Source organism: Pithys albifrons, chromosome 9 (genome assembly GCF_047495875.1).
Source record: "Pithys albifrons albifrons isolate INPA30051 chromosome 9, PitAlb_v1, whole genome shotgun sequence".
Classification (NCBI taxonomy): domain Eukaryota; kingdom Metazoa; phylum Chordata; class Aves; order Passeriformes; family Thamnophilidae; genus Pithys; species Pithys albifrons.
This window is the reverse complement of record NC_092466.1, coordinates 37284856-37300655: the sequence shown is the minus strand read 5'-3', so window position 1 is coordinate 37300655 and position 15800 is coordinate 37284856. Positions and strand designations below refer to the sequence as shown.

The 15800-nt window shown below is 48.8% G+C and overlaps 1 protein-coding gene across 1 annotated transcript in view; it reads right to left on the bottom strand.

The window, feature by feature from the left end:
• Positions 1–5272: 5272 nt before the first annotated feature.
• The window catches only part of PCDH15 (protocadherin related 15), a 432606-nt gene continuing 422078 nt past the window's right edge, over positions 5273–15800 (bottom strand). Inside the window, exons 34-38 of the mRNA XM_071563312.1 lie at positions 15729–15767; positions 15196–15269; positions 13157–13289; positions 10581–11987; positions 5273–7740 (exon numbers count right to left, since the gene is read on the bottom strand). Of these exons, the coding sequence (XP_071419413.1) occupies positions 7186–7740; positions 10581–11987; positions 13157–13289; positions 15196–15269; positions 15729–15767 (2208 nt within the window). The 3' untranslated portion in view covers positions 5273–7185. The remainder of the gene's footprint in view (positions 7741–10580; positions 11988–13156; positions 13290–15195; positions 15270–15728; positions 15768–15800) is intronic.

Sequence of the window (15800 nt, the reverse complement as noted above, 5' to 3'; positions counted from 1 at the left end):
GCCCCCTGCTCCCCCAGACTCCTTTGGCACCAGGAGCTGTTTCACCCTGTTCCTCTCACAGTGGGGGAAGGAACGTGCTCCACCTTCCCTGGAGCTGCATCTCCACACTCCCCTCACAGCCATGCCATGTCCTCCCCTTGGAGATACAATCCATTCTCCATCAGAATTCCCAGCTCTTGTGTCCAGCAGCCTCTCCATAGCCTGGTTTAATGGGAGGACCTGTTCTCTCCAGCACTCTGTGCTGTGGCTCAGACATGGGGAAGGACAGGGGGTGTCTGGGCATGGAGAGAGCAAACCCCTGGCACACCTGGGCAAGGCTGTTCCACAGCTCTGGACTGTCCTTTGTCATCTTGGCAGGTTAATTAGGCTGGGCAGCACCATGCCCAGCGTGGCTGTGCTGTGGCCCCCGTGTGTCTCTCCATGCCCTGGGCACAGTCCTGTCTCTGCTGCCCTTCCTCACCTTCTGGGAGGAAATGAAGAAGGAAGCAGTGGATGAGCCAAGTGTGGCTTCTGAAGATGAGAGCTGGGAACAGCCCTTCCCTTCCTGTGCCTCTCCTGGCCCTGACAATGCCACCCACACCCACCTGCCACCACCCTTCAAGGTTTGGGCCATGACGTCTCCTCAGAATTCCCATCCTCATACTCCATTAATTTATGCATCTTGAGAAGTGTAACTTTACAGCCTTTTCAGCCTGCAAGGCAAAAGAGTGTCTCAGTAGATTAAACTGATGGAAGAGACAAATATTTATTATTCTCCCTTGGCTTGATGATGGTGTAAAGTTTAGAGTTCACTCTCAGGCTCCGTGTCCCTCATTTAAACAGTGGTGATTAATCAGCATTCACCATTCTGTTTACCCCCCTCTGCCTCTGTGTAGTGCTAAACCAGGGCAGGCCCTGCTCAGTATTTTATTTATTTAAAAGCTGCACTTCCCTTTTTCATTAAAACAGCCTCTCACCTGCATTTCTGACATAACAAATTGGACTAAAGCAGTTCTTGGTGAATGCTGGGAGAGAGATGCTGTCAAGGTCTAATGTCTGCAATGAAATACATTAGAAAATAATCATCTTTTAACCTATGAAAAATTAATCAGATTAAATACTGACCTTAATGCAATTTCCCTTGGTGACCTTTATTGAAGGAAGAAGAAATTCTTTTTGAGATACTAAAAATAATCCAGGCAAATTAGAGTTTCTGTAAACTTTGGTGTTAGGATTCTCCCCAAGCTCTTGAAACAGAACTAAATTTCCCTCCAGTGTCCCACCACATTCAGTTGTGCCCCAAAGCTGCCCCTCTCCGTGTTCATCCCGTGCTTGGCTTCCCAAAAATCCCCCCACTCCCAGGCCTGCCAGGAACACCTGCCCTACCAACAGGTCAGCCCTGAACCTGCTCTTGGGTACCATGCCCAAGTCTGCTGGGAGCAGAGGACAGAATCTACAGTGGCATACACTGAAACAGGTCAACTTGAGCTTTGTTGCCCTAAAAAGGTGATGTGTTTTATTCTTTAAGCATTTCAGCAGAGCCCTGGAGGGGAAGAGAAAGATTTTTAACAGTTTGGCACAGGACCTTGTCTTTGCTCTTGGAAGGGCTGTGAATGAGCTGCTGCACTTCCCCAAATCCACTCTGGAATCCAGCACAAGCCACTTCCCAGCTCTTTCCCCCTCCAAGGGAGGTCAGCCTGGCCAGAGCCAGTTTGAACAGGACCTGCTGAAAGCCAAGCCCTGGTTAAAGTCAACAGGTCTGTGCAAAGCACAGCAACTCCTCCTTTCTGCCCACAGTGCTTCCCACTGCCAGAGGGTAGGGGTAGGTGGGATACTGGGGAGGAATCCTTCCCTGGGAGGGTGGGCAGGCCCTGGCACAGGTTGGGCAGAGAAGCTGTGGCTGCCCCATCCCTGGGAGTGTCCAAGGCCAGGTTGGACAGGGCTTGGAACAACTTATTGCAGGGTGGGAGTTGTTCCTGCTGGATAACTCGTGGAAAGATCAATACAATTTTATCCTGTAAAGAGCAACAATCATCGCCAGAAAGATAAACTACATTCCAGCTGTGCCACTCTGCAAGCCTTGGCTTTGTTACACTGTGAGTGAATTACCCAATTGTTGCTCCACTATTGATCCAGCTCCTGCTACAGCTTTATCATGTGATCAGCTGAGATCTCTGCTCCCTGTCCAAGCAGGAAAATGACTGAAACTCTCTTCTTCCATTAAGGAAGAAAAAAGGCACTACTCCTCAGTACTCATCTCAGGGAGGCAGCTGCCTTCAAAGCTCATCTGATAAACTGCCCCACTCTTTGGGTTTATCAGACCTTGATGTTTATCAGTATTTTGTAATAAATGCAAGTCTTTCACAGACTGTGAACAAGGAGACAGTCAATGGTAACTCAGAAACAGAAAATGGTTTGGGTTAGAAGGGACCTCAAAGCCCATCCAGTGCCACCCCCTGCCATGGGCAGGGACACCTCCCACCAGCCCAGGGTGCTCCAAGCCCTGTCCAACCTGGCCTTGGACACTCCCAGGGATGGGGCAGCCACAGCTTCTCTGCCCAACCTGTGCCAGGGCCTGCCCACCCTCACAGGGAAGGATTCCTTCCCACTATCCCATCTGTCCCTGCCCTCTGGCAGTGGGAAGCCATTCCCCTTGTCCTGTCCCTCCATCCCTTGGAAATGGTCTCTCTCCATCTTTCCTGTTGGCCCCTCCAGGCCCTGCAAGGCCACAGTTGGGTCCCCCCAAAGCTTCTCCTCTCCAGGCTGAACAATCCCAGCTCTCCCAGCCTTCCCTCCCAGCAGAGCTGCTCCAGCCTCTGCCCATCCTGGGGCCTCCTCTGGGCTCTCCAGCAGCTCCATGGCCTTGCTGTGCTGGCCCCAGGGCTGGAGCAGCTCTGCAGGTGGGGTCTCACCTGGGGGGCAGAGGGGCAGAATCCCCCTGTCCTGCCCTGCTGCCCACACTGTGGGACCAGCCCAGGGCACGGGGGGTTTCTGGGCTGGGCCATGTCCAGCCTCTGCCCCACCAGCCCCCCAAGTCCTTCTCCCAGGGCTGCTCCATCTGCTCATCCCCAGCCTTGGACTGATCCCAGGGATTGTCCTGACCCAGCACCAGCCCTTGGCCTTGTTAAACCTCCTGAGATTCCCATGGACTCCCATGGGGAGCTTGTCCAGGTCCCTCTGGATGGTCCCATCCTCAGGTGTGTCTTAAAGTCACCGTTTTTCCTGCAGCATTCGAGGGGTCAGCAAGCAAGTCAGGGCTGTGACTGCTGCAATCATCCCATTCCCATGATGTGTTTTTTCCACCACATGAACTGAAATTTGCCTCAGGGTGTTTGTTGTTCTCCCATTGCTAAAGAGACCCTTTTTTTTCCACAATCACTTTTCCATTTTGCTGACCATGCAAGTTTTTCAGCTCTGTAAAGAGGTTCTGGAAGGATTCAGCCTGTGCTGGGGGGATGCTGAGTGGTCATGGTGGGACATCTCTGCCAGCAGAAGGCACCAAGACACACACATGTCACCCACTGTCCTTTCCCCCACTCCAAATCCTGGGTGCAAGAACTCCCCACCCTTCATACATAAATATTTTAAGCTTCCCAACATGTAGATCTGTGGGGCTTTATATTTGCTCACAGTAGGACACTCTAAAACAAAGCAGAAACCAAAAATATTTCCATTTTCCTCCTGGCTTTCCTTGTCCTGCCTTCCAGTGGGAATTACACAACCCCACAACTGCTCATTTGACCCTTTCTGGGTGTGACAGTGTAGCAGGTGCTGTGCTACACCACAAAATCCTCTCTGCCTGCTTGGAGAGTGTCCAGATTAAATCAGTGGCAGGAGTGATGATTATCACCTTGATCCATCAGCCAGTGAGTAGTTCTGCCACCCAGGGGAAACTGCTCATGCTTTGTCTCAGCCTGACAAGTTTCTGTGGTTCAATAGCTGGAAATTCTATCCCAAGACACAGGTCTGTTATTCCACTGAGTGTATCCAAAGCCACTGCTAATCCTTGGCTTCCCAAAGGGAAAATTGGGATGACTTTTTGCACTGGATCAGACTGTCAGTGTGGCAGCCCCAGAAAGTCAAGTTGTATATTCAGTGTTAAATTACAGTATCACATCCATGGAAAATAAGGAAGAAAAAAATATCTCCCCCCATCTCATCAAATATTGACCCCATGTGACAGATTTTACAAAGCCAACAGGGGGTTTGAAAGTTTAGCTGAAATCCAGGTCAATTTTAGATAATTCAGCCCCTCATTGCTGAAAAAGTGGGATTTCTTATGCTCTTTGCATTGTGGGAGAAGTTCTGAGTGCTTGGACAGCACAAAGGAGAGGGTATTGATGGGGTTTGCCTCTGAGTGCATGGACAGCACTACTGACCATCAGTGTCCAGCCCAAGGTTCCTCCTCAGAGCTACAGCTGGCGGAGTTGAATCTCTAGAAATAAAGAAACAACCTCTTGTTCCCTCAGAAAATTGAGAGCAACTGAGAGAAAACATTTCTCTACAAATCACATGATCTCATAGAAGTCCTTGTGTCCTAGTTCAGCAAGAGAGACCAGCTAACCCTGTGTGGGGGTGATCAAAGCTGTGTATTCTACCCCCTCTATTCATTCCCCAAGGTCAATGGGCCATTAGCAGCAGCTGCCCAGGGAGCCATTGGCACCTTCACACCCAGCCTGAGGGAGGCGGAGCTGCTAATGGGCCATCAACAGTTCAACACCCCCTGGCTCCCAGAGTTAATCACCCATTGTGTGAGTCCCCGCCCAGGGGGAGGGACTGGGTGCTCCCTGAGGGTACATAAGTGGTGGGTAAGAAGACTTTGGTAACTTCTTGTCAGATCCGGAGCAGCAGCAGGACCCCGACAGCAGGAGATCACCGCTCTCACCCAGACCACAGCCCTCACCTGCACCAACAGGTTTTTCATTTCCTTTTGCTCTGGACTTGGGGGAGCCACAGGGGTCTCAGCACAAGGGCAAACAAACCCCCTTGGGTTTGTGCCCAAGGACACTGGGTTATACTGCTGGGGTTTGTGAGTTGAAAGCAATTTCCCTTGTGTGTCAGTGTTGTTATTGTAATATTATTATTAAATTTTAGGTCTGACTTATAATCTCTCTGGTGGTGAGTTCATTTCCCCTGCTGGTTCACCTTCAAACCAGCACACCTTAGTAAGAACAGAACAGACAGACTTTGCTGTAAAAATCAGGGAGTGAAATAATAACAGTATCTGAAACAGGATTAAAATATAACATTTTACTAGTTATTTCAAAGAATAGATTTTTTTGTTTTGTTTTAATTCCATCAGTCTTATCTGTATGTCCAGGCTCCAGCCAAACTTCTGGTTTCTGTTGGGTACCAAGTGCAAATCTGACAGGATAAAAGAGTTAAGAAAAGGAAACACCCAGGGTTCCCCCCCGTGTGTGATAGGCTACATTGCATTTCTCATGCCTAAAAACAAGCACCATTGCTCCAAATATTTGGTGAGAACCCTCAGCTTGAGAAGGAGGTATCGGAGAGAAAGGTCACGGTGACATTGGCAGAACATGCCAGTGGCTCCCAAGGACACACATCCCGAGGGACCTGCAGGAGGAAACCTGTGCAAAGGGACAACAGGCACAACTACAGCAGCACAAGGACATTTCCTGCCAGAGCAGAACCATCCTCACCCAGATCTTGTGGTGAAGCTTCAGCTGTAAACAGGGGAACAATAACCATGCCAATCACTTCCTTACTAACTGCATGTGCTTATTTGTTGACTCTTCTAATCTTTCCAGAACAATCCATATTGTTCTCACTTCTAGTTTGATCTTATCCTGAAAAAAAGCTGGTGCAAAACACCAGGACACATTTCTCTTGTGAATATGGTTCTGCTCTTTCCCATCCCCTGTCACATCGGAGAGAAACACTTTGCTCTGTCTCACCAATGTGTTTTGCCCACAACCAGTGGCATTTCTCAGCTCCCTGCTCAGCTGTGACACAACACACTCATTAGTCTGAGCTCCAAACAGAAATTACAAGCGTGGGCCCAAATTTATGCTGTGGATTTTACAGGTAATGAGAGCTGAAAGTTTTGGAAATGATTCTCTGTGTGTGTTCTGACACCCTCTGCCCTTCACAGGTCTGTCTATGCACATTACCCTCATAAAATATTCCCCTTTTATCCTCTTCCCCCTGCCATCCATTTGTCTTTTCAACAGGTTTATGTGCACCACAGTGGGAGTGGAATGGTGATTGTGCTGCTTAACCCACCAGCCAGCTGGGCTCGGAAATGGCTCCATCCCCTTCCTATTAATTACTCTTTAATGCCCACTTTTATCACCCAGGCTTGTGTATCATCCTGCTTTATTTCGTGGGAATATAGCCATGGGATGACAATTACTGATGGAGCATAAAAACTGGAGCTAAAGACTGTGGGAAGAAGCAAACAGAACCAATGTGGGAAGAGATGAAAAGATGAAAAATTGACTGCAGAAGAAAATTAGAATGAGCTCATTTACAAAAGAAAATGAGCAAAGCATGGCCAGGTAGCTCTGAACATGATTAATTGATATCCATTTCCTTCCTCTTTGCAATTTTTATCTGATTTCATCTTCTGTTCCACTTTTTTATAACCTCAGGAACTCTGATTCCATGAGTTTGCCAGCTGGGCATTGAGTGAGATCCTCTGCATAAACTGCTCCATCCCTATTGACTCTGGAATTGTTACTCCAATTTAAGTCAGTCGAGGATTTGCTCCATTGACTTTCATGGATTTATTTTTAACTTATTACTCTGAGTTCAGAATGCAGAGCTCTGGATATAAATCTTGAACAGAAAGAGACAATTTCCAACTCTAAACAAGTATAGCCACAAGTACCATACAGAAAAACAAGCTAGGCAGGAAGGGGACTGTCTGCAAAGTGACCCAAGGGGTGCTGGGCATTTATTAGTAGTTTACTGTTTATTAAACAAGAAATCCAGATCCAAAAGAACTCATTAATTCCAACCAAGTGTTGTTTAGTGAAATGGGAGCCTGTCAAAAAGAGTTGTTGGGGAGGACAATTAACCAGTACAAATGTGAGTGCAAATTGTGTTTGGGACCTTTAAAGCGTGTCGTTTGGAGACAGCATGTGTGCACGACACAAACCTCATCCACCTCCCCTCAGCGACGATAAAAAGCGCAGTTTATTATAAACCGAAGTAAAAACGAAACTAAAAAAGGAACCCAGATCACAGTTTGGTCATTGGTATGTGAAGGTTGTTCCAAGGGCCCATCCAGAGCTCCTCCTCGTCCGACTGTGTGTGTTCACTGTGCGACTCCAAAGGCTCCTTGACGCCCTCGTGATCAACCGCCGACTCCTGCTCTTCTGTGCTTTTCACTTTGGACCCCCCAGGCTTTGTCCCTGCGGTTTGGGCCCCCAGAGCAGAGGCAGCAAAAGACACACTGCAAGGTCTTGTGTTCATGTGGTCCCCTGGAGACGGCCCCTTGGACAACGTGCTCAGCGGGACGCTCTCCTCGTGCGTCACCGCCAGCTTGTCCAGTTTCTTGAACTGCTTCCCCAGCCTCACTGGGGACGTGGCTTTCAAGTTGTTGCCGAGGCAGCCGCGGCGGGTGCGCACCACGGAGCCGTTCTGCGCCACGTAGACGTTGCTGTTGCCGTTGGGTTGGCCACCAGGATTGCCCAGCCGGTGCCTCTGGCCGCAGTCGGCAGCGCTGTCCTCGCCCGTGGAGCTGGTCTCGTACTCCGGGTCAACTATCAGCTTGAGCCTCTTCTTCTTGGCCCACTGTTGGACAAGAAAGGGACATGGTATTACATCTCAGCACCGTTTCTTGTTGGGGTCACCATTTGTGGGGGTAAGGGGGGCGCTAATGACGGCCAGCGGAGATCAGGCACAGCAGCATCAGAAGGCTTACAACTTGCAAGAGAAAAGAGACTAAAAAAACCCTCTAGTTCTGTGAAATTTCTAATTCTGCTTTTCAAAATGTTGTTTGCACAGGAAAGTCGCCAAACAGCATGAAGTGCTAGAGCCACTTTGTTCTGGTACAAACTGTCTAGTAATTACAGAAACTAGTGTCCCATGGGTTAGAAGTCATACATTAAACTAAGCTGGACACTTCAATAGGATGAAATGGTAAAGATCCAAGATTTTGGAGAGTTGAAGCCAAGGTTTTACAAAGTCTGACAGGTCATGTCACTGAACAAAGAAAAGGCAGCAGTCCAGCAGTGATGAAGATGCTTCAAGACCACCCCGAGGGATGAAGTCAAGAGACCACTACCCAAATTCGAAGCCAAAAGGAAAGCTCTGCCCAAGATTTTGCCCAGTCATTAATACAGAAATTAGAAGGTGTTAACTATGCACTTAAGACTATAGATGGCTCATTTTACACAAACAAGTTAGGCAAGTTTTTGTCCAGTATGAACTGGCTGTGCCTCCAACATTGTCAATAAATACCTTGCTGTTATTAGAATACAAAACTTTCTCTTTGCAGTTTGTTTTGTGGTGTTTTTCACTTATCACAACTTAACTTTATTTTAGTTACAGCTTCACCTTTTATGTCCTCTTGTATCCAACATGTCATGAGCTGATGGGTAGTCAGTTCACCTAAACATACATGGAAATACTCTCCTGGCTACAAGGTATTCCACATTCTACAGGTGGTTCTCTGCTCCTTAAGGGTACACTCATGAATTAGCTCAGACACTGGAGATCCACACATACTGTCATCCCCACAGTTTCTCACAGTTTCCTGCCCTTTTTCTCTCTGCTAATTAATTAATAACTCGTATCAGTTTTTGCTGACTCTGCACCCCTCCCTTTGCTGTGCATGGGAACAGGAAGGCACCGAGGAGGGAGCTGCTGTGGAGGCAACACTTTCAAGGAACTACTCTAGTAAGTTCCAGGAAGGCCTTAGAAGTTCTCTTCCATGAGTCCATTGTGAATTCAGTGCAGAAACAGCACAGAGTAGGTCTGATTTATATGCACAGCACATCTCAGGACCTACACAAGGGAAATCCTCAGGCTCGACGTTGGCACAATTGGCTGGCAAAAAAAGAAGAGCTCAATGAAGGCTTTGTGCCAGTTCCAATCTGGTGGGTTCAATAGAGTTGCTTGGCTATTAAATGGAAGATGACAGAGAAACGAGACTTCAGATTTTATCTAATTTATATCTTTTTTTTAAAAATTAATGCAAACAATTTCCACGCTGCTGGGACTTTGTACTAATAGTGATTACTACAGAGTGATTACACAAACCCCACTACTTATTTTAATTATAATTGATCTTTTTGAAATAAATGTCTGCTTGCAGGATGCTGAAACGAGCTCCTATCCTTCTTGAATTAATGATGCAAACACCATCAGCAGAACCCATCAGTTAACTCCCACTGCAAAACACACAGGAACACGAACAGAGCCAGTTTTTAGAGAAAGGAAATCATGCAAGGTACAAACAGGTGGGGATTATTCTTAAGCTTTTGAGAGATTACACTTGGTACAAATTACTCTGATCCCCATTCTCCCTGTTCCTGGCAAAGACATGCAATTTTCTTCCTGTTCTGCTGCCTGGCTTAGATGGGATTCACACTAAACCACCCTGTGCAGCTGTGTGAGAGTGCAAAGGAGCAGGTAAGTGATCATGAACCCACTGCAAATAGAGGTTTAAACAAAACCAAACCAAATCACTGTACTCTTGGACAGGAAGGGCAGAAGTTGGGCAAAATGATTAATTGCCTTTCCTGACCAAGCTCACTTGGAACACCTGCCCCTGCATTGCTGCCTCATGCAGTGTCTGTAACCTGAATCCCACCACCCAGAGGCAGTTCCTTCCCAGCTCTCCTGGTTGTGCTCTGCAGTTTGGGGTGTTGATTTGCTGCAGTTTGTGCTCCCTGCAAACAGGGCTAATGTTGCCAGCAGAGAATTCATCTGAAAATTAGCAAATGTATAGGAGGGGATCATAAGGTGAAATCATGTATGCATTTAAAATCTTTTCATCCTCATCATCGTTCAGGTTGTTCCCTGAATCCCATGTTTTGCCCCATTTCCTTCCTGCAGTGACCCATGTTGGGACAAACATGACCTGCATGAACAGGGGGGTTCACTGAGCTCTGTCACAGCAACTGCAAAACACGACCTGGCTTTGCTTCATGACATGTGTGATGCAAACAGGAATAAATCTAAGAATCATCACAATGCATCTTTTTTCTATATTATGGAAATTTGCAGAGAAATAAACCCCCTCTTCTTCCTGTCATTGCTCCATGAAAATTAATCTTTATTTGCTGCTAAGTCACTAATTATGTATGTGTATATATAAATATATGTTCCTCTTGGAGGGTTTGTCTCTGGTTCTATCCTTAAGACAGTCAAAAGCTGAATCAATGAGCTTTGGCCTTTCCTCTCTGGCTGTCTCTAGTCAGTGAGTATTGCTAAGGAAAGAGCACACAGAAGGCACAGCAAACACAGCCACTCCTCACTGCAAACCATCCACCTACTGTCAGTGCCCATTAAAAGGATGTGGAATCTCCCACAGGCTCCGACTCTGTAACTCCAGGATCCAGGCCCTCCCCTGTCTGGGGCTCAGTCTTGGCCTGGGACACCTTTTTTGGTGTTTTCATTCTTTTCACGTTGGTGTCAGAGCTCTGAGTGTCGGTATCAGGGGAAGTCAGGCTTTTACCTGTGCTTTTCTTTCCCCTGGGACCTTTGGAAACCCCACTGAGGTCACTTTCTAGGCAAGAAGATTCATCCTTGCTGTTAGTCTCCTCCCTGTCACTAGGATCTGTGTCACCCTCTTCTGCGCCTTCCTCCTCACTGTCCTCACCACTGCCAGCTGCTTTCCCTCTCTTGCCCTCTCCAGCAGCTGCAGTTCTTGCAGAGGTTTTAGAAACGACCTTGCTTGAATGATCTGCCGTCTCATCTGCTTCTTCATCCTCTTCTGACACCTCTTCTATGGTGTCTTCTATCTCGAGGCTGGCGGAGGAGGTTTTGCTCTTGTAGCTGGACCCTGAAGTTTTCCTCTGGCTGTTGTCCCTGTCGCTGCCTGAGGCAGTGGAGCCAGTGCTGGATTTCTGGCTGGAGTGCCGTGCTCTGCCACCAGAGCTGCCTCCCCTGCTTTTGATACTGGACATTTCAGTGCTTCTTCTGCTGCTGGACTCACTGGTCCCTGACCTGCTGAAGGAACTCTGTGTGGATGAGCTCTTTGACAGGCCACTACCTTCATCACTGTCAGAGTCTTCCTCATCATCGTCCTCCTCAGACGAGTCCTCCTCCGATTCGCTGCTGGAGCTGGACTCAGAGTCTTCATCAGAATCCCCAAAATCTTGCCCAGTTTCCTCATCTGAGTCCACGGTGCTTTCTGTGGCCTCATCTTGGTCCAGAGTTATTTTCAAGTAGTCTTTATCTTCTGACTCGGATCCGGAGCTGCTGCTCTTCTCGGATGACTCATCCGAAGTGCGTGTCCTTCTCTTCTTCTTCTTCTCATAGTCACTGTCCTCCTGCTCACTCTCTGCTGTGATGCTGATTGAAACTCCTGATTTTGCTTCCTCTCTCTCAGACTCTTCCTCTCCACGTGCCAAATCCTTGCCAAGAGGCTCTTGAAGTTTCCTGGAGACGCTGATGCGTTTTAACACATGGTTGAGTTTCCTCATGGAAGGTCTGTCGTCTGTGGATTTCTGGAAGTAGCTTCCCCTGATAATCATGCTTTTGTCTCCATCTGCTTGATGAGCTGACATCAGCTTGGCGTAGCTGGAGTCCTTCCTACCACCCTTCACCTTCTGCAGAATCATGGGGAAGATCTTGGCCCTCTTCCATCGGGAACGAGCAGACTCAGCTCTTCCCACGGGTCTGTGAGCACTGACAGCCACACGGCTCACGTGCATCACTGCCTTCAGTCTCCTTTTGCCCTGGCTGGTCCTGTATGTGCCTCCAAGACCATGCCTGAGGTCCAGCCCACCACCTAAAGGTCTAGTTTCTATGGGAGCCCCTCCAGCCTGGCTTATCCCTCTGCTCGGAGCACCTCTGACTTGACTCATCCCCTGCAAATTGGGAAAATGAATTGATTACCATTTGAAAGACAGTCATGGTGAAAACTTGTACCCTACAATAAGTCAGCAGGAACAGAGACTCTGTTGTTTTCCAGCATCCAGACTAACTTACCTATTATAGAACAGTGTTTTTACCAAAGTTATGGGCAAAGCTGTACTTGTAGAATAGGCTGCAAGTGCACAATTAACTTTTTCTGCAACAGGGAAAAGTATTGGCTCAGAAATGCTATTTCTTCTCACTTAACAATGGATTAAGAGTCTACTATTCATGGAAATTAGTTTTAGTTTTTTCAAGGGACATTTACTTCAACTTTTTCTGGTTGCCACTGACATTTAAAGATTTTTTTTTTGCATTCAGTTGGGGACTTCATGATAATGAGTCCAGGTACTGCTTTTCTCAGGGAAAAGTCCCCACTTTTAGGTGGTGTATTAGCAATAGAACCATTGAAACACAAAATGGTTTGGGGTGGAAGGGACCTCAAAGCCCATCTCATTCCACCCCCTTCCATGGGCAGGGACACCTCCCACCAGCCCAGGGTGCTCCAAGCTCTGTCCAACCTGGCCTGGGACACTCCCAGGGCTGGGGCAGCCACAGCTTCTCTGCCCACCCTGTGCCAGGGCCTGCCCACCCTCACAGGGAGGAATTTCTTGTGTAAGTCTCACTTAAATTTCCCCTCTGTCAGTGGGAACCCATTCCCCTTGTCCTGGCACTCCAGTTTCTGATGAAGAGTTTCTGCAGCCCCTTCACACATTGGAAGGTGTTTGGTTAACAATATAAAATGGAGTTACCTAAGGCTAAGTGGATTTTCATTTGAACTAGAAGTCTACATTGAGGGCAAAAAGAAATGAGGATATTTAAAGAAACTTGGCAATTCCTTTCACAGAAATCACAGACTATTCTGAGTTGGAAGAGACCCACAAGGATCATCAGGTCCAACTCTTAAGGCAATGGCCCACACAGGGGATTGAACCCATGACCTCAGCATTGTTACAGCCAAGGGGAAAGAGGTGCTATCACAAACTTTATGAGTCATCAGAAAGGCAAAGGGTAGAGGTACCTACTCGATCCATCAGGAACACAATTCAACATCAATTACAACATCCACCTGACAAGGTTTGGTGGTCCCTCCTGCTGTTGCAGGGACACACCAGTCTCTCACCTCCTCAGCTGGGGGTCCATGGGGGCTGTAGTAGTAGCCACCGTCGCTCTCCACCACCACCTCGCCGTACTCGTCGTACATTCCCGCCGGGGACAGCAGCCGGCGCCGGCTCCCGTACTGCGGCAGCTCGTACCTGCATGGGCAGCACCAGCTCGGAGAGGGCACCAGCAAATCACAGGACTCACCACACAGCAGGAAATCACACAGTCACAGGGTTTGGGGAGCTGGAAGGACCCACAAGGATCGTGGAGTCCAACCCCCAGTCCTGCACAGGACCAGTCCCTAGAGTCCCAACCTGTGCCCCAGAGCATCATCCAAACCCTCCTGGAGCTCTGGCAGCCTTGGGGCTGTGCCCACTGCCCTGGGGAGCCTGGGCAGTGCCCACCACCCTCTGGGGGAAGAGCCTTTCCCTGAGATCCAACCTGTCCCTGCCCTGGCCCAACTCCAGCCCTTCCCTGGGTGCTGTCCCTGCCCTGGCACAGCTCCAGCCATTCCCTGGGTGCTGTCCCTGCCCTGGCACAGCTCCAGCCCTTCCCTGGGTGCTGTCCCTGCCCTGGCACAGCCCCAGCCATTCCCTGGGTGCTGTCCCTGCCCTGGCACAGCTCAAGCCATTCCCTGGGTGCTGTCCCTGCCCTGGCACAGCTCCAGCCCTTCCCTGGGTGCTGTCCCTGCCATGGAACAGCTCAAGCCATTCCCTGGGTGCTGTCCCTGCCCTGGCACAGCCCCAGCCATTCCCTGGGTGCTGTCCCTGCCCTGGCACAGCCCCAGCCATTCCCTGGGTGCTGTCCCTGCCCTGGCACAGCCCCAGCCCTTCCCTGGGTGCTGTCCCTGCCCTGGCACAGCTCCAGCCCTTCCCTGGGTGCTGTCCCTGCCCTGGCCCAGCTCCAGCCCTTCCCTGGGTGCTGTCCCTGTCATGGAACAGCTCCAGCCATTCCCTGGGTGCTGTCCCTGCCCTGGCACAGCTCCGGGTCATTCCCTGGGTGCTGTCCCTGGTCCCACAGAGCAGAGATCAGTGCCTCCCCCTCCTCTGCCCCTCCTGAGGAAGTTATACCTGCAGTGAAGTCTCCCCTCAGTGTCCTCCTCTCCAGCTGAACACACCCAGTGCCCTCTGTGCCCTCACACACTGCCCTTCCAGGCCCTTCCCCAGTTTTGTTCCCATCCTTTGGACACTCTCTAATGGCTTCATATCTTCCTTGTGTTGTGTTCCCCCAAACTGCCCCACCATTCCAGGTCAGGCCACCCCCGTGCAGAGTAGACTGGGACAATCCCCTCCCTCACCTGCTGGTGATGTGCATGTGCTCACATCCCAAAGGGATGAGAATTGCTTTTTTCTCTTTTCTCCCTACCTCTGAAAAGATAATTATTGCTTTTTCCTTAGAGGCAACACAATCCCAAACCTCACTCTATTCCAGTTGGCCACAAGCCCATTAGAACTGGACCTGAATTGAGAGGTCTCAGGAACCCCCCAGGTGCCATGTCCTTCCTGCCCTCTGCCTGATTCCTTGGGGGATCTTTAGAATTCTGGAATGGAAGGGCAGGTTCTTTGGGATCAGTTCTGCAGAATCCCTGTGAGCTTTTAAGGCCAACAGCCCCGAGGTGCTTCCAGGCAAATGGGCTTCCTAAGAACAAGAAAGGAGGATGTTTGCCCACGGAAATGTCAAAGGCCCAGGGCTGGCTGGGAAGTGTGAGCAGAAAGCATTTAGTCCCTGAACTCAGAAGGGGAGGAGGTGATGGGAATTAACCTCCAAGGCAGCAGAAATGTGCAAAATAACCAAGCCATGGATGTCAAACCAGCATGATGGATGGGTGGGTGCACGCTCTGCCGGCCCAACAATGAGATTGCTGGAGAAGCAGGGAGTTATCAAACACCCCCTTAACTTCTGCAAAGAGTTTTGTTGTCAGTGCATGCCTCTGTGGACACAAAGATTAAAGTAATCCTGAGGTGAAGGAAAGCCTCAAGATTAGCTGCTGGAATAATAAACATCACCAGCCTGGAAAAGCAGCATTTTCAGAAATCAAGAGGGAAAAGGCAAATATACCCATGCTCATAACTGTAGTAATCTTGCCCATAGTATTCCTGCCCTGGATCAATTCCAGACTCCATACTCAGCTCCTGGAAAAGAGAAGCCCTGAGTGAATGCAAACAGTAAACACAGCAATGCCTGCTGGAAAAGGCACAATGCAATTATTAATATTATTATTACTTATGATGCAATTGCTTCGAACGACTGCAGAAACAATCCCTGTTTGTATCAGAAAAAGACCAGCAATAACAATGTCTCCTCTCTGTTCTTAAAGCCCATCCAGCCCCACCCCTGCCATGGGCAGGGACACCTCCCACCAGCCCAGCTTGCTCCAAGCCCTGTCCAACCTGGCCTTGAAAATACCAAGATGCAGTAAATTTGAGGTATTTAATTAAAATAACATAAATGGGGTTACAATGCCTGACCTTTCCTTTTTATCTCAGAGCCAGGGGGAAAAATTGCCAGAGACAGACAGGTTTTTATTAGGAAAGGATATAAAAGCCATTTAAAAACTTAGAGAATAATTAAAAAATGAAAAATAGTGATACCTCTGGTCTGAGAAGAGAAGGTCTCAGCAACTGCTGTTGCTACAAAAGAAAATGAGAAAGGGGTTAATTGGG